Genomic DNA, 22638 nt, shown 5'->3' on the forward strand with positions numbered 1-22638 from the left:
GCACGATTTGCATATCCTCTTCCGCAAAAAAACAGCAATGTGGCCGCAGCCTAAGAGCCCAGTAAGCAGTGGAAGTATTTGTAATGCGGCTAGACAATACTGCCCTCCTGTGGTTTGGCAAATTCTCTGGTTTGGCATCGATCCAGTTCCAACAGTGGCAGACCAGAGAGATTCAACTTGTAGTCATGAGGGCCTCTGAGAACATGATAGTTACTATCTTGGACCAGATCAGTCCATTGGCTGAAAACTCAAATGTTCTATAGAACTTTTACAACTGGGATTCAAACTTAATGACTAATGCAGTTTGCTATGTCTGAGGCCAAGGTGACTTGGGCACTCAGCAGTGTTACCAACAGTCTCCATCCTTTTCAAAAACATTTCCCACAGCTTTGGATCTTGGCTCATTTGAACTGGACAAACTAACAAAGCAGAGCACTGAGGGTCAAAAGGAGTTGCACTGAGTCTGAACCAGGCTCAGTTGTTTACCTTGGTCTTTGGAATGGTCACTTTCTCCAGAAATGGCTGCACAACCACTGTGAAATCTTCCTTAGTGTCATACCTTCCACTTTCAACTAATTGGTGGGTTCCCTCCTGAAGAAAGAAGAAGAATCACTCACCGCTCCTTCTGTTGCATTCTGCTTACTGAGTCCCACACCAACCCTCCTGCAGAAGTGTCATCATCCTACCATGCAAAACCTAAAACCAAGAGTGGCTCCCTTCTTGTACAAGGCAGTGAAAGCATGAGCTTCCTGAAACATTCATTTTCCTTCTCAGAAGGCACCATGGGGGCTGTAGATGATCTATTGCTCAAAAGCCATCTGACTGACCTAGAGAGACTCCATGTTAATCTAATAGGATTTCCTATTATGAGAGGAACCAGGGATTTTTCTTTTAGTTCAGCTGACTTCCATCACACAGAGTTCATTCTTGAACTACTGGGTTTCCTCAATGTAATCCAATTTCCCAGCAAGTAGAGTATTCAGAACTGCTACCTCAATTGTTTCAAAGCCACTCTATTTCAAAGCCTCACTGAAACACATTTTAAAGATCGTAGCACCTTATCTCCCCCTATTCCTTGCCTGATCCTCACCTGCCCCCTCCAACCCAATTCAATGTGATTTCTATTAATCTACATCTGACTAATGTGAGCACATTTCATCATCCATTTGTACTAGATATTTGATTTTGATTGGGTCCCTTGGTCAGTGACTTCAAACAGTATCCTTCCTAGGACCATTTGTTTGTTATTCCCAGAAGAACAAAGTGTGACTGCTGCTAGAAAAGAAGAACAGAATGATTATTAACGAATTCTCTGCTAAAATCTCTTAATACTGTCCTCTGCCTTACCTGATACCTTCTATTAAAGGACTCTAGGATTTCCACTTCAGTGGAATTGTCAGCATAGTTCAGCAAACAAGGACACAAATTCCTGCAAGAAGAGAGGTGATGTTTTATTTTTGTACTATAATCTACAGCCTGAACCTCTCTAGTCCAGCACCCTCGGGACCTGACTGGTGCCGAACCAGAGACTTTGCTGAACCACGGGAAGTCAGTATTGTCTAGCAGCATTACCAACCTTTCCACTCCTTACTGGGCTCTTAGAAAACATTTAGGGGTAAATTAGAGCTAAACAACAACACAGAATACTGAGAGCAAGGGCAAACTTTATGGGACTGCAGGAAACTTGACCACACCCATGATAAGTGGATATCTGGCTAACATCATGCTGGACCATGGATGTTGTCAGACTAGAGAAGTTCAGCCTGCACTGTTTTTCTTTTCTGAAAAGAAGTGCAAGAGTCCACAGGGTAACAGACTCCTTTAAATGTGAACTTTTTTGAAAGAATCATACGTGATAATATTGATTCCAATATGTAGGTCTTCCCAATAAACATGAAGTAAACTCAGAAGCACTTTTACTAGGGATAAATGCATTAATTAAAGGTGAGGAGACTGTTAACTGTGCCAGATATGGCACTGCAGGTCAAATTCTGTTCTTGGGCACATCTATGCAGCCTCGTTCAGATAGAATCAAGAGCAAAATTTCCATAGACTTGCTCCAGCTTCCCCCTCGCCTTTATTTATTGCTGGCTCTGTCAGTCACTCCCTATAGTCTCACTCCTGCTAGGAAGGGGACCATCTCTTTCTGCAGCTCCTATCACCCGGAAACACCTCTGTTCCCCATTTCAATACAAATCTCAGCAGAAAACATCCCTTTCTCCTGCTATCATGTCACTTCTAAAAGAGGAGCTTACTCTAACACTGGAAAAAGAGCGTTGGTGGAAAAAGGAAGAGGATACAATTCCTAAAGCTACCTCTCCCCTTCTCTTTGTTTAGAATAATAACAAACAATGCTTCACTATAGTGTCTACCTAGAAACTTGGCCAAGGCCTTATCTTGGTTTGCTACAGAGTTAAAGAAACAGTGCATGCATGCTTTGTATGAAAAACAAAGTACAAAGTTGTATTTTGAAACATGTGTCAGTGACATGCCATTCATAAGTCTTCTGCACAGTGCCTGTTTAAAGCCCTGTACACCTGACTCACTGCCAAACCTATAAATCTCCTTGCTGCCCATAGATCCACAAAGGCACGACAGCAGGAGGACATTTGGGTAGGTTGGGAAGAAAAAAAGATACATTTCTGAGGGATCAGAAACATTCAGCTCTAGTCTCAGAGGCTTTCATCCTGGCCTGGTCCTGCTGCTTGGGATATTTTGATATGCTTGTACTTTGTTAAAGGGAAACTGCAGCAAAACAAAGGCGATATTCTAAGACAACACCACTCAGTCTGCCACAGCCTCTTTGTTATTGACAGTCAGAGAGCCACCAAATCACAGCAAAAGGTTGTGTCATGTGCCTTCTGTGACACTCCAATCAATCAACAGATGATCCTGCAGATCTTTCCCACCACCTTCTCTTATCAGTGGGATGCTCTTATGAACTCAGCTACAATCAACAGCAGAGGGATTGTTACTGAGAGTGCTAAGCTCAGACAGACCTTGTGGTTCTCTGGCTCCCAGTTTGCCACAACCAGTGCTAAGCACCAACCTCAAGACCTGGCATGGCTACTAATGGAAATGGCTACTAACTACACTATAGAGAAAGAATCTCCTTTCTTTCCCCACATATTCTGATTGGTTGCTCAGTATATGCAGATCCCCTACTCTTCCCACTGTTGGAAGCAGCAGAATGATGCAGCTAACAATCGCCAGTTGGTGAGATACAGCTGATGTAGGGCTAGGGCTCAAAGAACGTAGCTCACCATTGGGACATATGTGAATTTTAAAGCTGTCGAAAAGGTACATTTTAGAATTTAAACAGAGCTAGATTCAAGCTTATCAGCTCTTTCAAACCCTCATTTTAATAATGTTGGAAATTAGCTGCCTTTGTCAAACAATGTAATGCTGGACCACGTGTGCTTGCTCTTAATCAGTTTTGTAGTTGAAAGTCTAGTTTGCTGTCATATAATTAAAATGGGTATTCCATTAGCAGTAGTCACAAGCTGGAGATCGCAAAAGAGAGACAGGTATTTTAATCACTGATTTGAAAGTATAATGTATACTGTGTATGTATTTTAATATTCACACAGAAAACTTGTACTTTGTTATCTGAAATGGTGTAATTCTTTTCCTTTAAAGGGAAGGTTTCTGAAGACCTTGCAGCTTTTGCTGAACAAAGAGAAGAGTGGGAACATAAGTCTTTCATACCTCATGATTAGCCTTGGGCAGCTAATGTTCTTTGCCTGGTACAAATCCCGGAGGGTCACTATATGAAGGACTGTCACCAGATTCACAAATGCCCGAGGAACCTGCCAAGAGAATAGACAAACTCAAAGCCAGCTAACAGAGAACAGGAAGGCCACCCACCACCTTGCTCTCCTGAGCAACCAACCAGGCCAAGGACTGGTCAGATTATTTTGTTGCTAATTCTTAATCTGCTGATCCAGGCAACCATTTAGTGTCTCCAGTAGAGGTTTCCAGTGTGCTGGCGGGGTGCAAAATCTCAGCAGGAAATCCTAAATTGGGTTTCCTCTACCTTAAAGACCGAGGTGCAGCCACTGAGACTCAAGACTCTAACAAGACCAGATCCTAAAATGGCTGCTCCTGCAAGACAAAAGTCTGATATCCTCACTCATGAGGAGCCCAGGACTCCATGAGTAATCCTGTCAGCTTCAACCAGAAAAAGAATATCAGAATAGGTCCCTTAATAAAAATAATTGAGGTTGTGCTGTATAATGAGCGGCAGATATGCTACTACTACACATAGCTATGTGACTGTCATTAAATACCATATATTTGTCAATAATTTACACAGCCTGGCTCCAACACATCAGGTGGAATTCCAGTCCACCAAATCACCATTCTTTCTGTAAGCTACTTCGTTAAATTCTTTTTACATCTACACCTGCATCAGGGCTGCCCAGGCGAAAATGAAAAACTAAATAGGATGACAAATTAATAAATCTAGATTCAATGACTGAAGTTCAAGACATTTGTCTTTCCTATCTGGTTCCTTTCCCTAGGTTAGTAATAAAGATCTCTTTTTACCTCTCTATGAAGTATGTCCAAAGCTATTTTTATATTGTTGGTGTAGTTATCAGGAGAAAAATGCACCTGTTGAAACAAAGGACAGAATTTAGTTCTGTGCACTATTTCCTCAGGCAGATACAGAAGCTACTAGCTGAGTCTCAGACTACAGTGATTGCACTCTTAACTTTTGATTCAAGGTATATGGCACAACAAGAAGCTCTGGAGCATCTTTGGTTCCCCAGCTCAGTCCTTATCATACAGAAGAAGGATTTGGCAACCATCAGAGGTTATTCACAGGGCCAGTTCCTCTGGGCTTACTGATGAGATGTCACAACTTCATCCATGTTCACTATCAGCTAGTATCAGAAGTATAGCTGTGCTACCACTAAGACTTTCATCAGCAGAGAGCAGTCTGAGGAGACATTCTTCTCATATAATATAAAATATCAAAGTATTTCCTAAGTCAGGTGTGTGGGCTATTAGCAGCTTGCCTGCCATTCAGTCCTTAAATTGCATGAAATCTCAGGTGCAAGAACATCTCATGTGGAAGTGTACCAGATAGAGAAATTAATGGGAGATAAAGTCTACTAGGTCTCCCTGTGCATTTCCCTCTGCCAGGGAAAGATTTTCCTCTACAATATACTTGAATAGCTCTGTTAAATGTATCCATTTCACCTCTTCTCTTATGAGATTATGGAATAGTCCAATAAGATCTTATTGTTAAAAGTGTTGTGCCCTCATGATGCTCATGCTTAATTCTGCTTGGTTTGATTTCAACCCTTAGTTCCCACTCCCTTAGTTCACTCTATAAATCCAGACTCTCTTTTCCTTTATGTATTTTCTGCTGGTCTGCTCACCAAGCCACATTCTGGTTTGTAACATAAAGGAGATATCTTGCTGATCTCTGAATGTAAGCGGGGCCTCTCACCCTTCAGTTCACATTCGGAATGTTAGTAAGCCATTGTGTTTGCTCGCCTTCTTTCATGAAGACTTTGCAGTCTTTGTTATTTTCCTTTTTCTGAAATCAGTCATCCAGAATGGAAAGCACGTGTTGTGCTCTTAGTGGATAGGGATAAACAACAAGGTCCCACCACCACGTGAGAGGTGCAAAGAGGAGGTTGGGTATTAAGCAGGAATTTGGCATGAGAATCTCTTCCATGTCCACGTATCGAGGAGCATGAAAGAGTCAAAAATAGATACAGCATGCTGGTAAAATGTAACAGGGAAAATCCTTGACAGTTTGTTATCTTATCTATATATGGAAAGAACCAACTTGATCAACAGAAAGTTATCTTTGTTTGTATCAAAAAAAGTAGCTACAATCAGATAATCAATAGCAATTCTTAATAGTATCATATTACTTTATCTCAAATTGAATGACCATCGGGAATACTAGAGCTGCCCATGTGCAGACTAGCCAAGCCCCACTATTCCACTCTCCCAAACGCTCCAAGTAACAATGCCATTTCAAGCTCATTTAGCTAGATCTAAGCTCTCTAGTGACTTACTGGATCATTGCAGAATTTGCACAGGTCATTTCCTCCTATGAAGAGTGTTATGAGCTTCCAGTCCTCCTGGAAATTTATTCCCTGCATTCAGGGGAAAAATAAAAGATAAGGTAAGGAAAAAAACAAGTCTAAAGAAATTAAGTTTATCTTCGGGGCAGGGACTATGTCCTTCTGTGTGTCTGTACAGCATCTAGCACAATGGACTTCTGGTCTCGGTTGAGGTGACAGATGTGATGCGATGGAATCATGGACTATTCAAAGACTACTGTTGGCATTTTATTTCATGTATCTTTATTAGCTTGTTAGTGATTGTATTCCCGGCTAAATGGATAAGAAAGTAGGTTACCTGCAGGAACTAAAAGCATAGGAGGGTAATTAATGCAAGTTCCCAAAAGAAACAATACAGATAAGGAGTCAATTAAGTTTATACTCCTTCTCCACTTCACACCCCTCCCCCTCCCAACCCTCAGGAAGAGATTCCATTGGTGTGACCTAGTTTGAAACACACACAAAGGGCTTGAATCTGTACAGAACGACAGCCCTGATGCAGGAGTCAGACACCATCAAGAACTGACAGGCATACGACTGTGACTAACAGACCCACGACCTGTGGAAGACCTGATATATTTTTAGATCTTCAAATTATTAGATCCCCATGAAAAAGATGGGTGACCATCTAGTAAGCCAGGCATATGCAAGTTCTTTATTGTTTTTAAGATATGCTCTCTCTGTCATGTTTTCATTCTGAATAAAGCAATCTTTGGGAAAACTGACTGGTCACTGGATAACTGTCATTCTCTCAGGGGTCACAACTGCAGGTCAAATCTGCTGAGGAATGTAAAAGATCTGCAATTTAAGGCCCTGGTCTGGAGAGAGAGAACAACAGGACAACACTTCAAGAAAGGTGATGGCTGGAGACAACTGCTGTGGGAACTCAGACTATTTTTCACTCCAAAGAAGTTGGGTGTTTTTTTGTTTTGTTTTGTTTCAGCAGCGGCTGAATCAGGGACCCCTGGGGCAGAGAAGCTGGGGTCCTGCCGGGTTGGTCCTGCAGCCCCGAGGGGCAGCGCTATGGGACCAACTGGGCCCTACCCCAGCTGCTCTGTCCCAGGCGTTCCCAAGAGCAGCTGGAGTGCTGCTGGGTTGGTGCCGTAGCGCCGCCCCTCGGCACTGCGGGACCAACCCGGCAGCACCCCAGCTGCTCTATTGCAGGCATCCCCGATTCAGCTGCTGCTGAAACTGACCAGCAGCGGCTGAATCAGGGATGCCTGGGGCAGAGCAGGACTATTGTAAGGGGGGCTATGAGAGGTCTGGGGTGGCATCCCCTCCCACCCCACTCCAGACCCCTCATAGCCCCCCCTCTGATAGTCCGGCATATTTGATAATCCAGCACCCCCTGGGTCCTAAAGATGCCGGATTATCGGAAGTTTACTGTACCTTGCGGTAAAATCCTAGTGAAGACAAGTTAGTTCCCACCTCTGTCTGAGGGAACTAACTGATCTCCACTAAGATTTTACAGCAAGGTAATTAACATGCATGTCACCTCACTGTGAAAAACAACCAAGCATTTTATGTAATGAAAACCAAAAAGCCCTACTTGATGGCGTGCTGAAGCATACATTGCATTCATAACATACATGTTGCATTCTATCCACTTTATCACTGCCTTACCCATATGTTTCTGGCTGACAACTCCTCTTGCTATGCTGTGCTGTCCTCTACACAGCAGAACAAAAGTCTACACAGCGGGACAAAAGTCGAATTAAGCTATGCAACTTGAGCTACGTCAATTGTCAAAATAGCTTAATTTGGCTTGTGGTGCTGTCTACGCAGCAGAAAGTCGAAGGAAGAACACTCTTCCTTTGACTTCCCCCACTCCTTGTGAAATGAGAGTTACAGGAGTTAGAAGAAGTTGTCCTCCAGCTCAACATTATTCCAAAATAATGGCTTGGAGTGTAAACATGCTCTTTGTTATTTTGGAACCTACTGAAAAATATTAATGTCAGCCAAGACTCACAGTGTCATTTTTCATCCGGTCCACAAGACTCCTAGCCTGTGATGGGACATCCCTGAATATTAAAAAAAAAAAAGAAGAAGAACAAGCAGAGTCCATGACAATCCATTCAGATAATGTAATATTAAAGCAAAGACTCCAGTTGCAGCTTTTATTGGACTATAGTTACAGAAAGAAGCCACATCTGGAGTTGGAGAAAGTGAACAAACATCAGGTTCTGTGAGTGCTTCATGAAGGCTACATAGTGCATCATCCTGGATTGAAGAGGGAAACACAATAGAATCTATTTTTGAGTGGTACTGGCCTATTGTAATTGACCATATTTGAAGGTTTTAGCTTTAAAAGGGTGGTTCCCGGTCAGGCAGAATATTACACAAGCCAAAGGACCTCAGTTAGCAGTGTGTGAGTTTAAAAAGGCTAGAGTGCAAGCATACCCTCCCCAAAGTTTTTGGTGGTTGGAAGCAACAGTGAAAGATTGCCTTGCATCATCACAGCAGATGACCAGTGCTGTTAGAAAAGTAATAATGTGTGTATGTGTGAGTGAGTGAGAGAGAGAGAAAGAGAGAGATCTAGTCCTTTCCAATATTTCCAATGGGATAAAGGATCACTGCAAAGCAGATTTAAGGGGATTAAAACAAATGGCCTTGCAGTGAATTGCATTCAGGAACTGTTACACCTTTTTTTAAATCCCCTTTTTATACTTTGATTTTATTTTGTTTTGGCCTACAGACAACTGGAAGGATTCAGCTGACCGGGATAATCTCTCTGAGCAATAGCACCCATAAAAATCTTTCACATACTGGGATGTATCCATCTCTGTGAGATGAGTGTTATAATAAGTCATATGACATTAGTTTGCATGGTACACACTGACAGTCAAAAGAGAAAAGGTTGAAACAAATGTCACTGAAGACTGAACATAACCCAAGTTCCATTCCAAACTCTCCCATGGCCTGACCTTCAGTAGCTCACTACCCTCTCTGTCCTTTACCCTCCCTTGGCCCCAATGAAGTCATGGAAAAGCTCCCATGGATTTCAGTGGGACCATGATTTCTTCCACCCTCCTCCCACACATTTCTCTGTCAAGTGGGAATACAATTTATTTCTTGATAGGGCTATGAGGCTTCATTAGTCATGAGAACATAAGAACAGCCATACTGGGTCAGACCAAAGGTCCATCTAGCCCAGTACCCTGTCTGCTGACAGTGGCCAATACCAGATGCCCCAGAGGAAGGGAACATAACAGGTAATCCTCATGTGATCCCGCTCCTGTCCTTCATTTCCAGACAGAGACTACAGACACCATTCCTACCCATCCTGGCTAATAGCCATTGATGGACCTAACCTCCATGAATCTATCTACCGTATTTTCCGGCATATAAGGCGACTGGGAGTATAAGACGACCCCCTAATTTTCTAGTTAAAACATAGGTTTTCGTCTTATACTCGCCGAATAAGACTACCCCCCCTTAAGAGGCCAACCGGCAGTGCCCCAGCGCCCCTCCGCCTCCCCGGCTTTGCTCCTGGTGTCCCTGGTCTGTTGGAGACGGTCCCCAGCAGACCAGGGGCACCGGGAGCAAAGCCGCAGCCGTGGCGGGGTCCCACGCCTCTGAGGCTTTGCCAGAGCAAAGCCTCAGAGGCACGGGACTCCTCCGCCTCCCCGGCTTTGCTCCCAGTGTCCCTGGTCTGCTGGAGACGGTCCCCAGCAGACCAGGGGCACCGGGAGCAAAGTCGAAGCGGCGGCGGGGTGCCGCGCTTCTGAGGCTTTGCTCTGGCAAAGCCTCAGAGGCGCGGGACCCCGCCGCGGCTGCAGCTTTGCTCCCGGTGTCCCTGGTCTGCTGGAGACGGTCCCCAGCAGACCAGAGGCACCAGGAGCAAAGCCGCAGCAGCGGCGGGACCCCTCTGCCTCCCCAGCTTTGCTCCCAGTGCCTCTGGTCTGCTGGGGACCGTCTCCAGCAGACCAGGGACACCGGGAGCAAAGCCTCTGAGGATGCCGGCAGCGGGACAGCCCAGGCGCGCCTGGGCTGCCCCGCTGCTGGAGCCCCTCCGCGGCTTTGCTCCGCGGCTTCCTGGTCTGCAGATCAGGGAGATGCGGAGCAGCTTTTCTCGACCCGGAGTACACGGGCAGCGGAACCTCTATCATATCCCACCTTCATCTCCTCTTTTCTAAGTTAATGTCTGGGCACTATAGGAGTTACTATAGAGAACTTTCTGGGTGTCTGGCTGATGAGTCTTGCCCACATGCTCAGGGTTATCTGATCGCCATATTTGGGGTCAGGAAGGAATTTTCCTCCAGGGTAGATTGGCAGAGGCCTTGGAGGTTTTTCGCCTTCCTCTGTAGCATGGGGTACAGATCACAGCCATCTTGGGACCTTCAAAGTATTTGAAGGCTTCAATATCTGAGATATAGGTGAGAGGATTATTCTAGGAGGGGTGGGTGAGATTTTGTGGCCTGCACTGTGCTTGGGGTCAGACTAGATTATCATAATGGTCCCTTCTGACCTTAAAGTCTATGAGTCTATGAGTCTGTAAAGCACTTAGAGCTCTTTGGATGAATTTTCTGTAAGGACAAAATAAAATATTATTACAATTAAGATTCCCTTTACTATGATTAGGAAAGCCACATTACACTGGCCCTTGCAAATTTCTTGGGTGTCAGGCTAGAGATGAAGTAAGGAGGATGAGTTTTGGTTCTGCACATTTTTATTGGTCAAATTTGCAAAACCAAAAATTAGGGGTGTCTAGCTTCTATTTTATTTTATGTTCCAGGTTTGGCATTTTTCTAACTATAGCTTTAAAAAAAATACTCCCCAATTTTCAAAAAGGAAGTATCCGTCCTCACTTACTCAGAGCGATCTCCTGGCACAGCCTGGTTCAGGAAGGCATTAGCTGAGTTTTGTGCCCCAGTGCCAATGGAGTACCCTCGAAGGGAAGGATTAAACTCACGAAGAATATCTGGAAGAGACCCATGAAATGCAGCTTAATTCAGTGGGATTCTAAAACCAGAACTTGCCCCCGAAAGACTTTGGCAAATCCCAGTTAATAACTTGAAGATAATCGCTAATACAACATAGGTGCAAACCTCTCACCGCTCAATTATTGTTTCACCTCCAGATTACTCAGTATAATGAATTCAGATGTTAATTTTAACTGGTGGCACAACATGGGGCATGTGCCCAGCAATGTAATTTTGAATCTTTTCTTAAGTAATACAAGACCACATAATAGTAATAAAGCTACAAACTCTTACATACTTACAGTAAATTTAAAGATGGATTTGGATCAAATTCCTCTGTCCAAACTTCCCAGATCTTTAGAGTTGTTAAAAACCAAAGTGCTAATCGGGATTTGAATTTTGTAAATGGAACTTATCTTTAATAGTGAGCTGACAACTTTCCGGACCCAATAACCCCTTTACACTGAGACATATGAAATACAAATCTTGCAACATGGCTCCATTTAATTTTTTTTAAATAAGCAAAGGAGAAAGGTTAAGTAAGTAGACGCTGTAGTCTAAGGACTGAGACAATTTGACTCATCCATTCCAAAAGTACTTTGGACAGAATACAATACCAAAAATAATACTGAACCCTCCAAAATCCCAAGGAATTACAAAACATACTGTTCAGTCATGCACAGCAAATTACCGTGGTGGCTGTTAAGCAAAACTTATTCAGCACTAGATACTGAATGTAAAGTGACTGAGTGTGCTGTGTTGCAAAATTGCAAACCTTTCTTTATGTCTGTACTTTAAATTATTAAACAGCTCAAAATATGCCAGGGTTAGGGAAACTGGCACTTACTTGCTAGTGTTGTGACTGTGCTTATGTTTTGATCTCCTCCAACGCTGTTATATGGAAATAAGTAAAAATATTTTAAAAATTTTAGTCGACAGCATTTATTTCCTAAGATATTGGAATAATACAACTTCCCTTAATGGTGTTTCCATGTGCATATAAACATACAAAGCAAATTACAGGCTGCTCTTGTTATTTATAAATTTCTTAAGGACGGACTCTCTGTGAATGTCCCACATTAATTTGGGTGGGGGGGGGGGGGCAAACCTGCAATGGTGTCATTTAAACAGAATGTCAAAATCGTTTAAGTGAAAGAAATGAATTTTAAAGATTGAATGTAGTTTCCACTATTTCTGCTATCGTATTTTCCTTTAAAATAAACACAGTTATCTTTTATGAGTAATTATCATGATTATAGTATTTACATTATGAACATTGCCAGGATACAGGGCATAAATAGGTAAAACTATAAAGACAGTAAAACCTCAGAATTATGAACACCATAATTATAAACTGAGCAGTCGACTACACATCTCATTTAGAACTGGAAGTATGCAATCAGGTAACAGCAGAGACAAAAAATAAGGCAAATATACTGTGCTAAATGCAAACTACTGCTAAGAAAGGAAAGTTTAAAATAAAGATTTCACAAGGTAAGGACACTTTCTGTGCTTGTCCATTTAAACTAAAATAGCTAAAAGCAGCATTTTCTTTCTTTATAGTGAAGTTTCTAAGCTGTATTGAGTCAGTGTTCAGTTGTAAATTTTTTAGAAAATTACCATAACATTTTGTTCAGAGTTCTGAATAACCTTCATTCCTAAGGTATTCATAAAGCTGAGGTTCTACTGGATTAAAGGGTAATATATTTTTCCATTTCACTCAGTATGAGGAAAGAAACTAGACTGGCCAATTTCACTTTCTGTTATTATACACTTAGACTTTCTCTTGTCCCAGTGATTGCTCTGGAATTCTGCTTCTATTAATGTGGAATGTTACTTTATTAAAAAGTGTATTAAAATGTATGGAGATCCATTTGTTATTAGATTTCTATAAAGATTTCCTTTTGAAATTCACCCTTAAAAAATAAAGCCTAAAAACTTGGACCTATATTACTTTTATAGAGTTCCTTTAATCTGGAATGAGGGTACTTTAATACATTACCCAGTTGATATTTCTAAATACAAATGAACACAAGTGAGAAATGATGGGAAATCATGCTGAGATTGTAATTAAATCTCAAAAAGTTTTCATAATTACAAAACCAGAGAACATTGTTAATCTCAATATGGCACTTTTGAACGGTATGGCAAATATCAGTGCCAGATGTGAAAGTCTAGGCCTGGACTGATTGTGACTAGTGGCTGCATTGTGTGATGCTGCTAGATCAGGGAAAAGGTCAGGAGAAATATTGACCTTGTGTGGCTTGAGAGAAGCAGTGAGAACCCAATTCTGTAGTCCATTTACAGGTAAAATGCCCCTTGACTCCAGATGGGAGGTGTGCAAATTTAAGGCTGGAACTTTGGAATGAGGGCTGAAGTTTGTTCAAATGTATGATAATCTTACTCCCTATCGAGAATATGGATGTGAACAGGCGTCATTCCCAACCTTCTCTAAAACAAAGTCCACACAGAGCATGAAGCCAAATTCGCTCCCCTCTTTGGATTTCTCAATAAAAATGATTAAGAACAAAGTTTTGCTTAAGGCTCCTTCCCAGGCTGGGATGCTCCTTGAGAGAGGTTCAGCCCAGACCTCAGATCTTCTTAGCAGAGCATTTCCTTTATATTCAAGGCAAGAGATCAGGACCTGACATAAGTCAAAGAAAAACACTAGTATTTACTAGTAAAGTCAGCCTATCTAGTTAGCAGGTGTTATTTCAGCAAGGTGCCATCAGCCTGTCACAACATGTTCTCTCAAATGTTTTTAGTAGTAGCCTAGGGAGATTCTCATGCAAGACAATAAGTATTTCAGCAACCATAGGGCTGAGTTCAGAGACCATGACAGTTTCCCTAAGGACAAAAACATTCAGATTGGACAGAATTTTAGGGCACTCACCTCCAGGAAAGACCTCGGTACTGTGTCAGAACATCAAGAACATCATTTGGTTTGGACCCTGCTCCATTACCTGCCTGATACCAAGGGAAAGGGAGAAGGTGAATAGACCTGCTGGATAAGGCCATCCACGATCACTCACTGTGCCTGATCATAATGAAGCAAGGAGAAGAGAGGTTAATGAGCCAAGCTACCCTAGTGTAGATACAGCATTTGTTCTTAAAAGGATAGAGGTTATTTCTGTTCCACACATCTGAAGCATACCCATCCTGTCTATTCTTGATAGGATGAAGCAAGAGGAATAATTCATATTAGATATGATTGCCTTTTAATGGAAGTTAACGTAGAACACATCAGAAATGGGAACTTTTTCAGGGCTAATTTGTCCCTTTTTGTTGAAAAAATTTGAAACTTTTCAAAGCAGTTCTAAGTTTCTTTAAGATAATAATAATAAATACAGTGGTGCTGAATGAATCCCTTGTCATGTTGCTCGTCACCCGAAAAGGGACTTCCCATACTGCAGAACACATGCATGAAAGTGTGCTCACCAAGAAGGGAGCCACAGTGGTCTAGGACTAAGTGCAGCCCTATGAACAGTGTTTATGTGCAAAACAAAGGTCATTGTGATATATGGCCATTTCCTGCAGAATCCATTGGCAGATGTTATTGATAAAGTTTAAATAACTTTGGAGTCCATTGTATTCTACATGCAAAGTTTACAGGTTATTGTAGGGCAACTTCTCTCAGAGGGAGATATGGACAATGTAAACTCTGGGAAGTGTTATGAATGTCAAAGGCCAATTTTACAGAACATGTCAAAAAAAGATCCTAGGAAATACCAGAGGTAAATAAATGCAAATTCCCACTTCCAGACCCATGCTTTTGATGCTACACCCTGAGGAGAGATACATTGTCTGCTGATTACTTATTCACGGTACCTGAATATCAAAGACACCCGCTGTATAAAGAAAAAGCTCGCCTATGCATAGAATCATAAGACTGTAAGGCTACATCTAGACTACAAGCCTATTTTGAAAGAGAGAGTCTAGATTGCAACCACTTCTATTGAAAAAGCGAGCCACTTTTTCGAAAGAGAGCACCCAGGCAGTCTGGATGCTCTCTTTTGAAAAAGCCTTGTTTGCATTCAAGAATACCTTTTTTCGAAAGAGCACTTTCAAAAAAAGGCATTTTTCCTTGTAAAATGAGGTTTACCACGGTCGAAAAACCGTCCCGCGTTCTTTCGATTTAATTTCGAAAGAATGCTGTGGCAGTCTAGACGCAGGGGAAGTTTTTTTGAAAAAAAGCCACTTTTTTCAAAAAAACCCTGTAGTCTAGACACACCCTAAGAGACCTCAAGAGGTCTTATACTCCAGTCCCCTGCAGGCAAGACTCAATATTATCTAGACAATCCCTGACAGGTATTTGTCTAACCCAGGGGTGGGCACTAATTTTTGTAGAGGGGGCACTTCATCAATGTTGGTAGTGGTTGTGGGCCAGCCCCAGAAGGGACAGGGCCTTAGATGGAAGGGGCAGAGCCTTGGGCACAAGGAGTTGTTCCCTCTAGGCAACACGTGTGGTGGGGGAGGAGACTTCGTGCTTTCCCCCATGAGGTGGGAGAGCATGGGAGGTCCCTCCCCCCATCCTAGGGTGTGTGGTGCCCACAGGGCACTGCCAGCCATTTTGAACAGCTGGCAGTTCCCTCTGGAACTGCCCACCGCTGGCAGGGGGAGGAGACTTCCTGATTGGCCTGGAAGCAGGGGAGTGCACAAAGTCTCCCACTCCTGCCCCCGCCCTGCTGGGGCACATGATACTTAAAGGGAACCACCAGCTGTTTTGAACAGCTGATGGTTCCTTCAGGTGCTGCACGCCCTGGCAGAAGGAGGAGACTTTGTGCACTCTCCCGCCCCTGGGACTCGATTGGCCTGGGGGCAGAGGCACAGCAGGCCAGGCTACGGGCCAGATCAAATAGCTTGGCGGGCTGGATCTGTCTCACAGGTCTTGACCAACCCAGACAAACCTGCTCTTAAAAATCTCCAACGATGGAGATTCCAGAGCCTCCCTAGGCAATTTGTTTCAGTGCTTAACTGCTCTGACAATGAGGAAGCTTTTCGTAAAGTCTAACCTAAACCTCCCTTACTGCAAGTTAAGCCCATTGCTTCTTGACCTTGCCTCAGAGGATAACAAGAACAATTTTTCTCCTCCTTCCTTGTAACAACCTTTTATGTACAGGCAGTCCCCGGGTTACGTACAAGATAGGGACTGTAGGTTTGTTCTTAAGTTGAATTTGTATGTAAGTCGGAACTGGTACATATTGTAGGGGAAACTCTAGCCAAACATTTCTCCAGAGCTCAGTTTTATTCTCCCACACCTCACTTCCCTCAGTCCTTTCTTCTCAAGCTGAGGTGTCTGCTGAGAAAAGCCGCTCCAAATCTCCCTGGTCTGCTGGGGGGGGGGGGGGGGGGAGGACTAGCTTTGCGTCTCCCTGGTCTGCTGGGGGGAAGCAGCTAGTGCGGGGTTTTCTCACCCCGTTTGTAAGTAGGGATCCAATGTAAGTAGGATCCATGTAACCCGGGGACTGCCTGTACTTGAAAACTTATGTCCCCCACCCTTCCAGACAGCCCTCTGTTTTCCAGACTAAATAAACCCAACTTTTTCCCCAATCTTTCCTCATAGGTCATTTTTTAAAAAATCTTTAATAATTTTTCTTGCTCTCCTCTGGACTTTCTCCAGTCTTTCCCATCTTTCCTGAAATGTGGCACCCAGAACTGGACACTGTACTCCAGCTGAAGCCTAATCAGCGTGGAATAGAGCATAAGCATTACGACTCATGTACTTGTTCTGAGTAACAGCTGTTATGAACTTGTAACCACAGAGAAACTGCTTGTAGGGGTTTGGAAAAGTGATCACCTTCTAGAGTCTTTGTTTGTGGTGGGAGTGATCTCTAGTGAGCCTATTAGCATGTGTGCAGGTCTGTATATTGTTTGTATTATATTTTCCCTGTATTGCTTCCATCCTAATAATAAATGTGCTTGCTCAGAAAGGCTGGATGGCAGCTTATAATTATGGGCAATTACACTGTTTTTAAGCCTCTATAGAGAAAGCAAAGCAGGCCTGCGTTAGCAGCCTGGAAAAAAACCAGTCAAGAGAGAAAGAATCACAAGTCTCCTTCCAAGAGAGGTGCCAGCTGACGGGATGGGAGTCTAGAGGGCGTGCCCTTACTAGACCAAGGATGGGGCAATACAATCACCCTAAACTGTGACAGTCACAATCTGCCTGAACAAGAAAGCTGCTTATTGTTCCATAGAAGTGCAACAGACACAGCATCTGATCTATGTTACCCTGGCTCTTCAGTTATTGGTTCAGATACTGAGATGGTGCGAAAGGGAGTAGGCTCCAGGGAAACTATGCTAATTTATACCACCTGGAGAACAGGCACATTTTGTTTTGTTTATGCACATTTGTTGGGAAGGTAAGTATCTAGGGATTTTATCTCTGAGCTGTAAAAATGTATGCAGTTATCAAGCTGACTATTTTTATCTGATGTGCATCCTAATCCACCAGTCCTCTATGTGCAGCATTCTTGTTGATTGAAATGGGAGTTCTGCACATAGAAAGACTAGGCCTATAAGGTGATGAATAGTCATAGCTGAACCAGAAGACAATATGGCATGGAACATACAATTAGCCAAACAGAGCACAACAACGTTTGTATTACTCTCTTTCATTAGAATTCACATCTGTCTTCATATCATTCAACTGAAGTTATCCTGTGATCTGAACTTACTGTGAGTGAGTCTCCCAGTGCACCAATCACTTTGATGTCTGCTGGCCTCAAGTTGTGAACTAAGGAAAAAAGATTGAAAGGAGAAGGGAGTTTCAGATCCGGCTGTATTGGAAGACCTTTCTCTGGGATAAGTATAAATTATTCTAGAGACTCTAGTTCAATAGTCATGACCCTTGGTGCTTGGAATGATAAATTGACAAATACTGGCATTGATCAGAAAACTCGACAGTTAGAGACTTGATCCGATTGCGACAAACCAATTATAGTGAAGAGGTCAGGGGATTTCCCTCCAGAACTGTCCCAAAAGAAAGATTTTTGTCAAGCCCCAAGAAATGCTGGAGCTTTTAACAGCAAATCAAAATCCATCTAGGAAAGAAACGCCCAGAGGTCTTAAGATTCTAGACCGAATTAGAAAAAGTATCGTATTTTCTCCTATTGGCTGGTTATCATTTAGCTGATCATTACAAGCAAGTGAGTCTTCTGTTCAGCCATCAAAATAACAAATGGTCAGATTTTCAAGAGTTTGCCATGGTGGGTGCTGAACACTTTTGAAAATATGACCCAAATGTAGGTGCCTGAAGGAGAGCTGAGCTCTCTTGCAAATCTGCCCCCAGCTGTGAGTATCTGAAAATCCAGCCCTGGACTCTTTTGAATAATCTGCCTATATTTGGCATGGAAGGATTAGGTTTTTTATTGTTAAATGTTGATAAATAACAATTTCACTATATACACACAGACAAAAGAAAATATTTTCAGCAACAATTGAAATTTACCAATAGGCAAAGTAAACATAAGAATCTGAGTCAAGGATATTTACTTTGTTCATTCTGATGTGTTTTGACAGTTATAAAGCTCTAAACCTCATAGTTTGCTATCAAATTATCTGACACACATAAACACACAAGCACACACACCAGTTATCTGATCCCCAAGCAATAGTTTCCTGAAATGGTGAAAATTTAAACGGATAAAAATAGGGGGTGAAATGCCTAAAACCCAAAATTTTGTACAATTGTGAAAATTTAAAATAAAAATAGAAAAATGCTTTAAAATATATCTGTCTAAATAAAATAAAAATAAAATTTTGTCATGTTTACCTATATTTCAATTTGTGACATAATACAAATAAAACTGAAGGAAGAACAGTCTAATTTTAATGTAAGGCAATGCACCAATATGCATATATTGACCTTGCTATGTTAATAAGTTTCCATCTGCACACTTTGTTTTTTCTTCATCTAATTTATTACTTGACTTCTTAAGGGTGTGTATATAAATCATTGGTCTAAAACTGGCCTCTTTTTGCATTAGGTTTTTTGGTAATGGTCCCTTAGGTAGAAAAGTTATCCATTATATGATATACTGAAAAAAAAGCACATAAAATTTTAATTGCAAAAGGAACAAAATAGATCTCAGCAGTAAATTCTGAATTGCAGCATAACATTATAAGCTCCTGAAAGCGCTGTTGGTTCTGAACACAGGGGAAATTAACTTCCATTTCTCTGGCTCATGATGAGTAGGACTAACTGTTAGACATCAATATCACCTGCAATTATAGCCAGGCAGAGGACAACTCCAAGGTATTTTCCAGAATGGACCATTCAGTTATAGAGCGATTAGTGAACTATGACTTAGTTGGAAAGAGTACATCCTAATCAGATAAAAACCTGATTAATATTAAGGCAATTAGAGAATTTAACAAAAACTCATCTGAAGAGTCTTTCAATCTTATCTAAAGAACTCCTTCTGTGGCAGAGTAGGAACCTTATTAGGATGCAATGATTAGTTTCTGTTCTGTGTCTAAGATCAGAGAAACCTGTGGTTACCAAAGCTTTTCTGTCAGTAGAGCCCTGCAAATCTGCAGATATCCACTTTATAGCTGCAGATATCTGCTTAATATCTACAGGTATCTGCATCCACAGATATCACCGATATGGATGCAGATATCTGCAACTCAGTTTTGCAGATACAGATGTGGATACAAATTTTGTATCTAGAACCCTGCAAATCTGTGGATATCCATTTTATATCCATAGGTATCCACATCCATGGATGTGGTTTCCCTGACTCTTCTTTGTGGATATGGATGTGGATACAAATTTTGTATCTGCCCAGAGCTCTATCAGTAAATCACATCTGCCTCTGAGAAAATCACTTGTAAGTAAAAGGGTATGGATAACATAAAAAATAAACTATTTCAGACATGTTGCCTTGACCTTAGGCTGTTTAAACTGAAATAACTCTAAATATCTATTTCCCCCCATCATTTTTACTGTTTTATTTGTTATTTTTGGTGAAGGTAGTGCCATTTGTGGTTAAGCCTCTGGACTGGGCTGTTGGAGACTTAGAGGCTATTTCACATTTTTATCCTGTGAGACATTACAGCAGCTATCAGTCCCTCAATTTCCCCAGTGGAGATAATCAGAATTCATTGACTTATTGGCATGCTACATGGCTTAAATTGTTCCTGTTCATGCCACATTTTGAGATCATTGTCTGGAAGGGCTACAGACATATATAGATTTACTATAATTGCATCTAATGCTACTTGGGAAGACTAGCTAGATTTACTTTTTGCCCTTTGCCAGTTTTACCTTGAGTTCACCTACACTTAAGGCCAAGTCTATGTATATGACTTCATAAACACTACAGGGGAAGTTTTAAATAGTCACCCAAAGCTGCTTCTTTTATTTCTGAAGTATTTTTTACTTTAATGAAATAATTTGATACTTTAAAAAAGTTACCCAACTAATGTCCCTTCAAGATCAATTGTAATAGTACTCCAGTAAAGATACAAAAAATCTGTACCTGAAACAGGAACCGTATTAGAGGGAATTCTGTCAAAACAGGGAATGCTTGTCCCATAGCTTCTTTCCTGGAAGTACACACAGTGTGAGACATCACAGGAGACCTTTTATAGACTGATGGTGATATGTTTGGTGTTCCTAGGGATTTCTATATAAAAACGATCTCAGACCTTCCTAGTGTAAAACTAAATTCCACAACATTGAATTATTTGCACATAAAAGGGCACACGGCTGGTGGCTTTTGTAAGTTATCTACTAGGCTCTCTTCAAAACTGATTTGCTTCTGTTAGGGGATGTCCCAATAGAGCATCATCTAACTTCAAGGCTTGATTAAACCAAGCTTCCACCTCATGAGTGCTTCCTCTGGATGTCCAGGGGTCTCCTTCCTCTTGGGAAGGCTTGACCTTCCAACCAGGTCATTGAGTGTGACTATGGGTGTTGATTATCTAACTCCAGGTTCATCTGGACCCAAGTGCACTCAAGTCTTAATCAGTTCCCACAAAGTAAGCCAATTAAATACTACTCCACCCTAGTTTTCCACCAGAGTCCTATTCCAATCATGGTTCCTTATAGAGATCTATTGTGGAATCCCTACAGCCAGCAGCCTTCAGTTCCCTGTTGTGTCTTTCAGACTCAGTCCAAAGTGTCTCTTTCAGGTTTTGCAGATTTCTCAATCTGCCCCTCTCAGGTTCTCTAGTTAACCAGGAGTACCAACCTTCCACCAGCCAGCCCCTCTGCTTCTTGCCTAGCTCCCTCACAGCAAATCTCCCATTACTCTGAGGGCTTCCTTCTTTATATGTCTGTCCTCACAAACAACTCTCCCATCCTCACTACCTTTCCCAGGTGTTGAAAACTGAAGCCAATCTAGGTAAGACCCTTGCAGTTCCATTAACTCTTTCCTGGGTCCTGTTCCTTCCTACCTAGAAGCAGAGAGAGGTATCCTTTCAACCACAGGGCACTGAACCACCCTCTGATAGCTTCTTCCAACTGGGTAAGCCTCCATTTAGGATTGATTTCAGGTCATTGACAGATATATTTCCAAGCCATGCTGTTGATGCATTTTCAGAGAGAGCGCGCAAGAAAGAGCGCAAATCAGAACACTTCTTGGAAGTGCACAAAAGCAACCTTAACTCCAGTGGTATAATGACACCACCATGATTGTTTTCATTTTGTCTTGTTATTTGTATGGTCTCCTGCACTGTAATCTTGTTTAATGATAGAGTCACAGAAGTGTTTTAATGTCTTGGCTCCTGGTCAATGGAAGCCATGGAGCTGGTGCTTGAAGTGGTGTCTGCAGGGGGAGACAGTGCACAGAGTCCCCTGGCCACCCTTCCGCCAAGGAGTGAGAGGGGCATGCCACCGCTTCCTGGGAGCCATATGGACTTCCTCCATTCTTAGGAAATGCTGGGGCCACCTGAGGTCAGTGCTGCCCAGAGTCTACACCCTGAACCCCTTCCTGTGCCCTAACCTCCAGCCCCAGCTCAGAAACCCCTCCTGCAGCCAAACTCCCTCCTGGAAACCGTACCCCGCACCTACTTTCACACCTCTGCTCCATACCTGAGCCCTTCCCACACACCAATCCCATTGGCCCCAGCCCAGAACCCCCTCCTCCATAGAATCTACCTGCCCTGCTGGCACACCTGCCAACCGGATTTCTAGCGGCCCAGTCAGCTGTGCTGACTGAAGCTGCCAGAGTCCCTTTGTGACCTGGTGTTAAAAACCAGATGTCTGTCAACCCTATTGTCCAATATGGTGATCAAGTGGGGCGTTATTTGGTTTGAGTGTTCTGGTTTGAGTGGTAAAGCTTTTGCTCAGTCCTTCTCTTCTAGGTCTCCTTTCCCTCATGCCATCTGGTTCTCTCTCATCTCCTCACAGCCTGAAAAGTGATGGGCCCAATACAGTGACCTCTTATGCAGCTGTGAATCAGGAGTAATTAATGAAATCTGTTGCATTACCCTAAAGTAAGCGAGATGAGAACCAGACCCAGAACATGCAGTACCGGCCCACATATCACATGGACTACTAGGGTTGCTGGTCCATGGTAGACTGAACTCTTGCTCATGACAATGACTACCACCACCTTTGCAATGCTCAGGACTGTAGTAGCACTGCTCAACAACCCTGAACTTAGGCCGTGTCTTCAAGGCCA

The 22638-nt window shown here is 42.5% G+C and overlaps 1 protein-coding gene across 3 annotated transcripts in view; it reads right to left on the reverse strand.

The window, feature by feature from the left end:
- The window catches only part of PLB1 (phospholipase B1), a 124273-nt gene that overhangs the window by 58062 nt on the left and 43573 nt on the right, over positions 1-22638 (reverse strand). For all 3 annotated transcript variants that reach the window (XM_075925371.1, XM_075925369.1, XM_075925370.1), the window contains 11 exons: positions 20491-20557; positions 17683-17741; positions 13902-13975; positions 11856-11899; positions 10899-11007; positions 8056-8107; positions 6039-6119; positions 4549-4614; positions 3709-3809; positions 1348-1429; positions 487-591 (listed from right to left, as the gene is read on the reverse strand). In XM_075925371.1, coding sequence (XP_075781486.1) covers positions 487-591; positions 1348-1429; positions 3709-3809; positions 4549-4614; positions 6039-6119; positions 8056-8107; positions 10899-11007; positions 11856-11899; positions 13902-13975; positions 17683-17741; positions 20491-20557 — 840 coding nt within the window. The remainder of the gene's footprint in view (positions 1-486; positions 592-1347; positions 1430-3708; positions 3810-4548; positions 4615-6038; positions 6120-8055; positions 8108-10898; positions 11008-11855; positions 11900-13901; positions 13976-17682; positions 17742-20490; positions 20558-22638) is intronic.

Source organism: Pelodiscus sinensis, chromosome 3, assembly GCF_049634645.1.
Source record: "Pelodiscus sinensis isolate JC-2024 chromosome 3, ASM4963464v1, whole genome shotgun sequence".
Classification (NCBI taxonomy): domain Eukaryota; kingdom Metazoa; phylum Chordata; order Testudines; family Trionychidae; genus Pelodiscus; species Pelodiscus sinensis.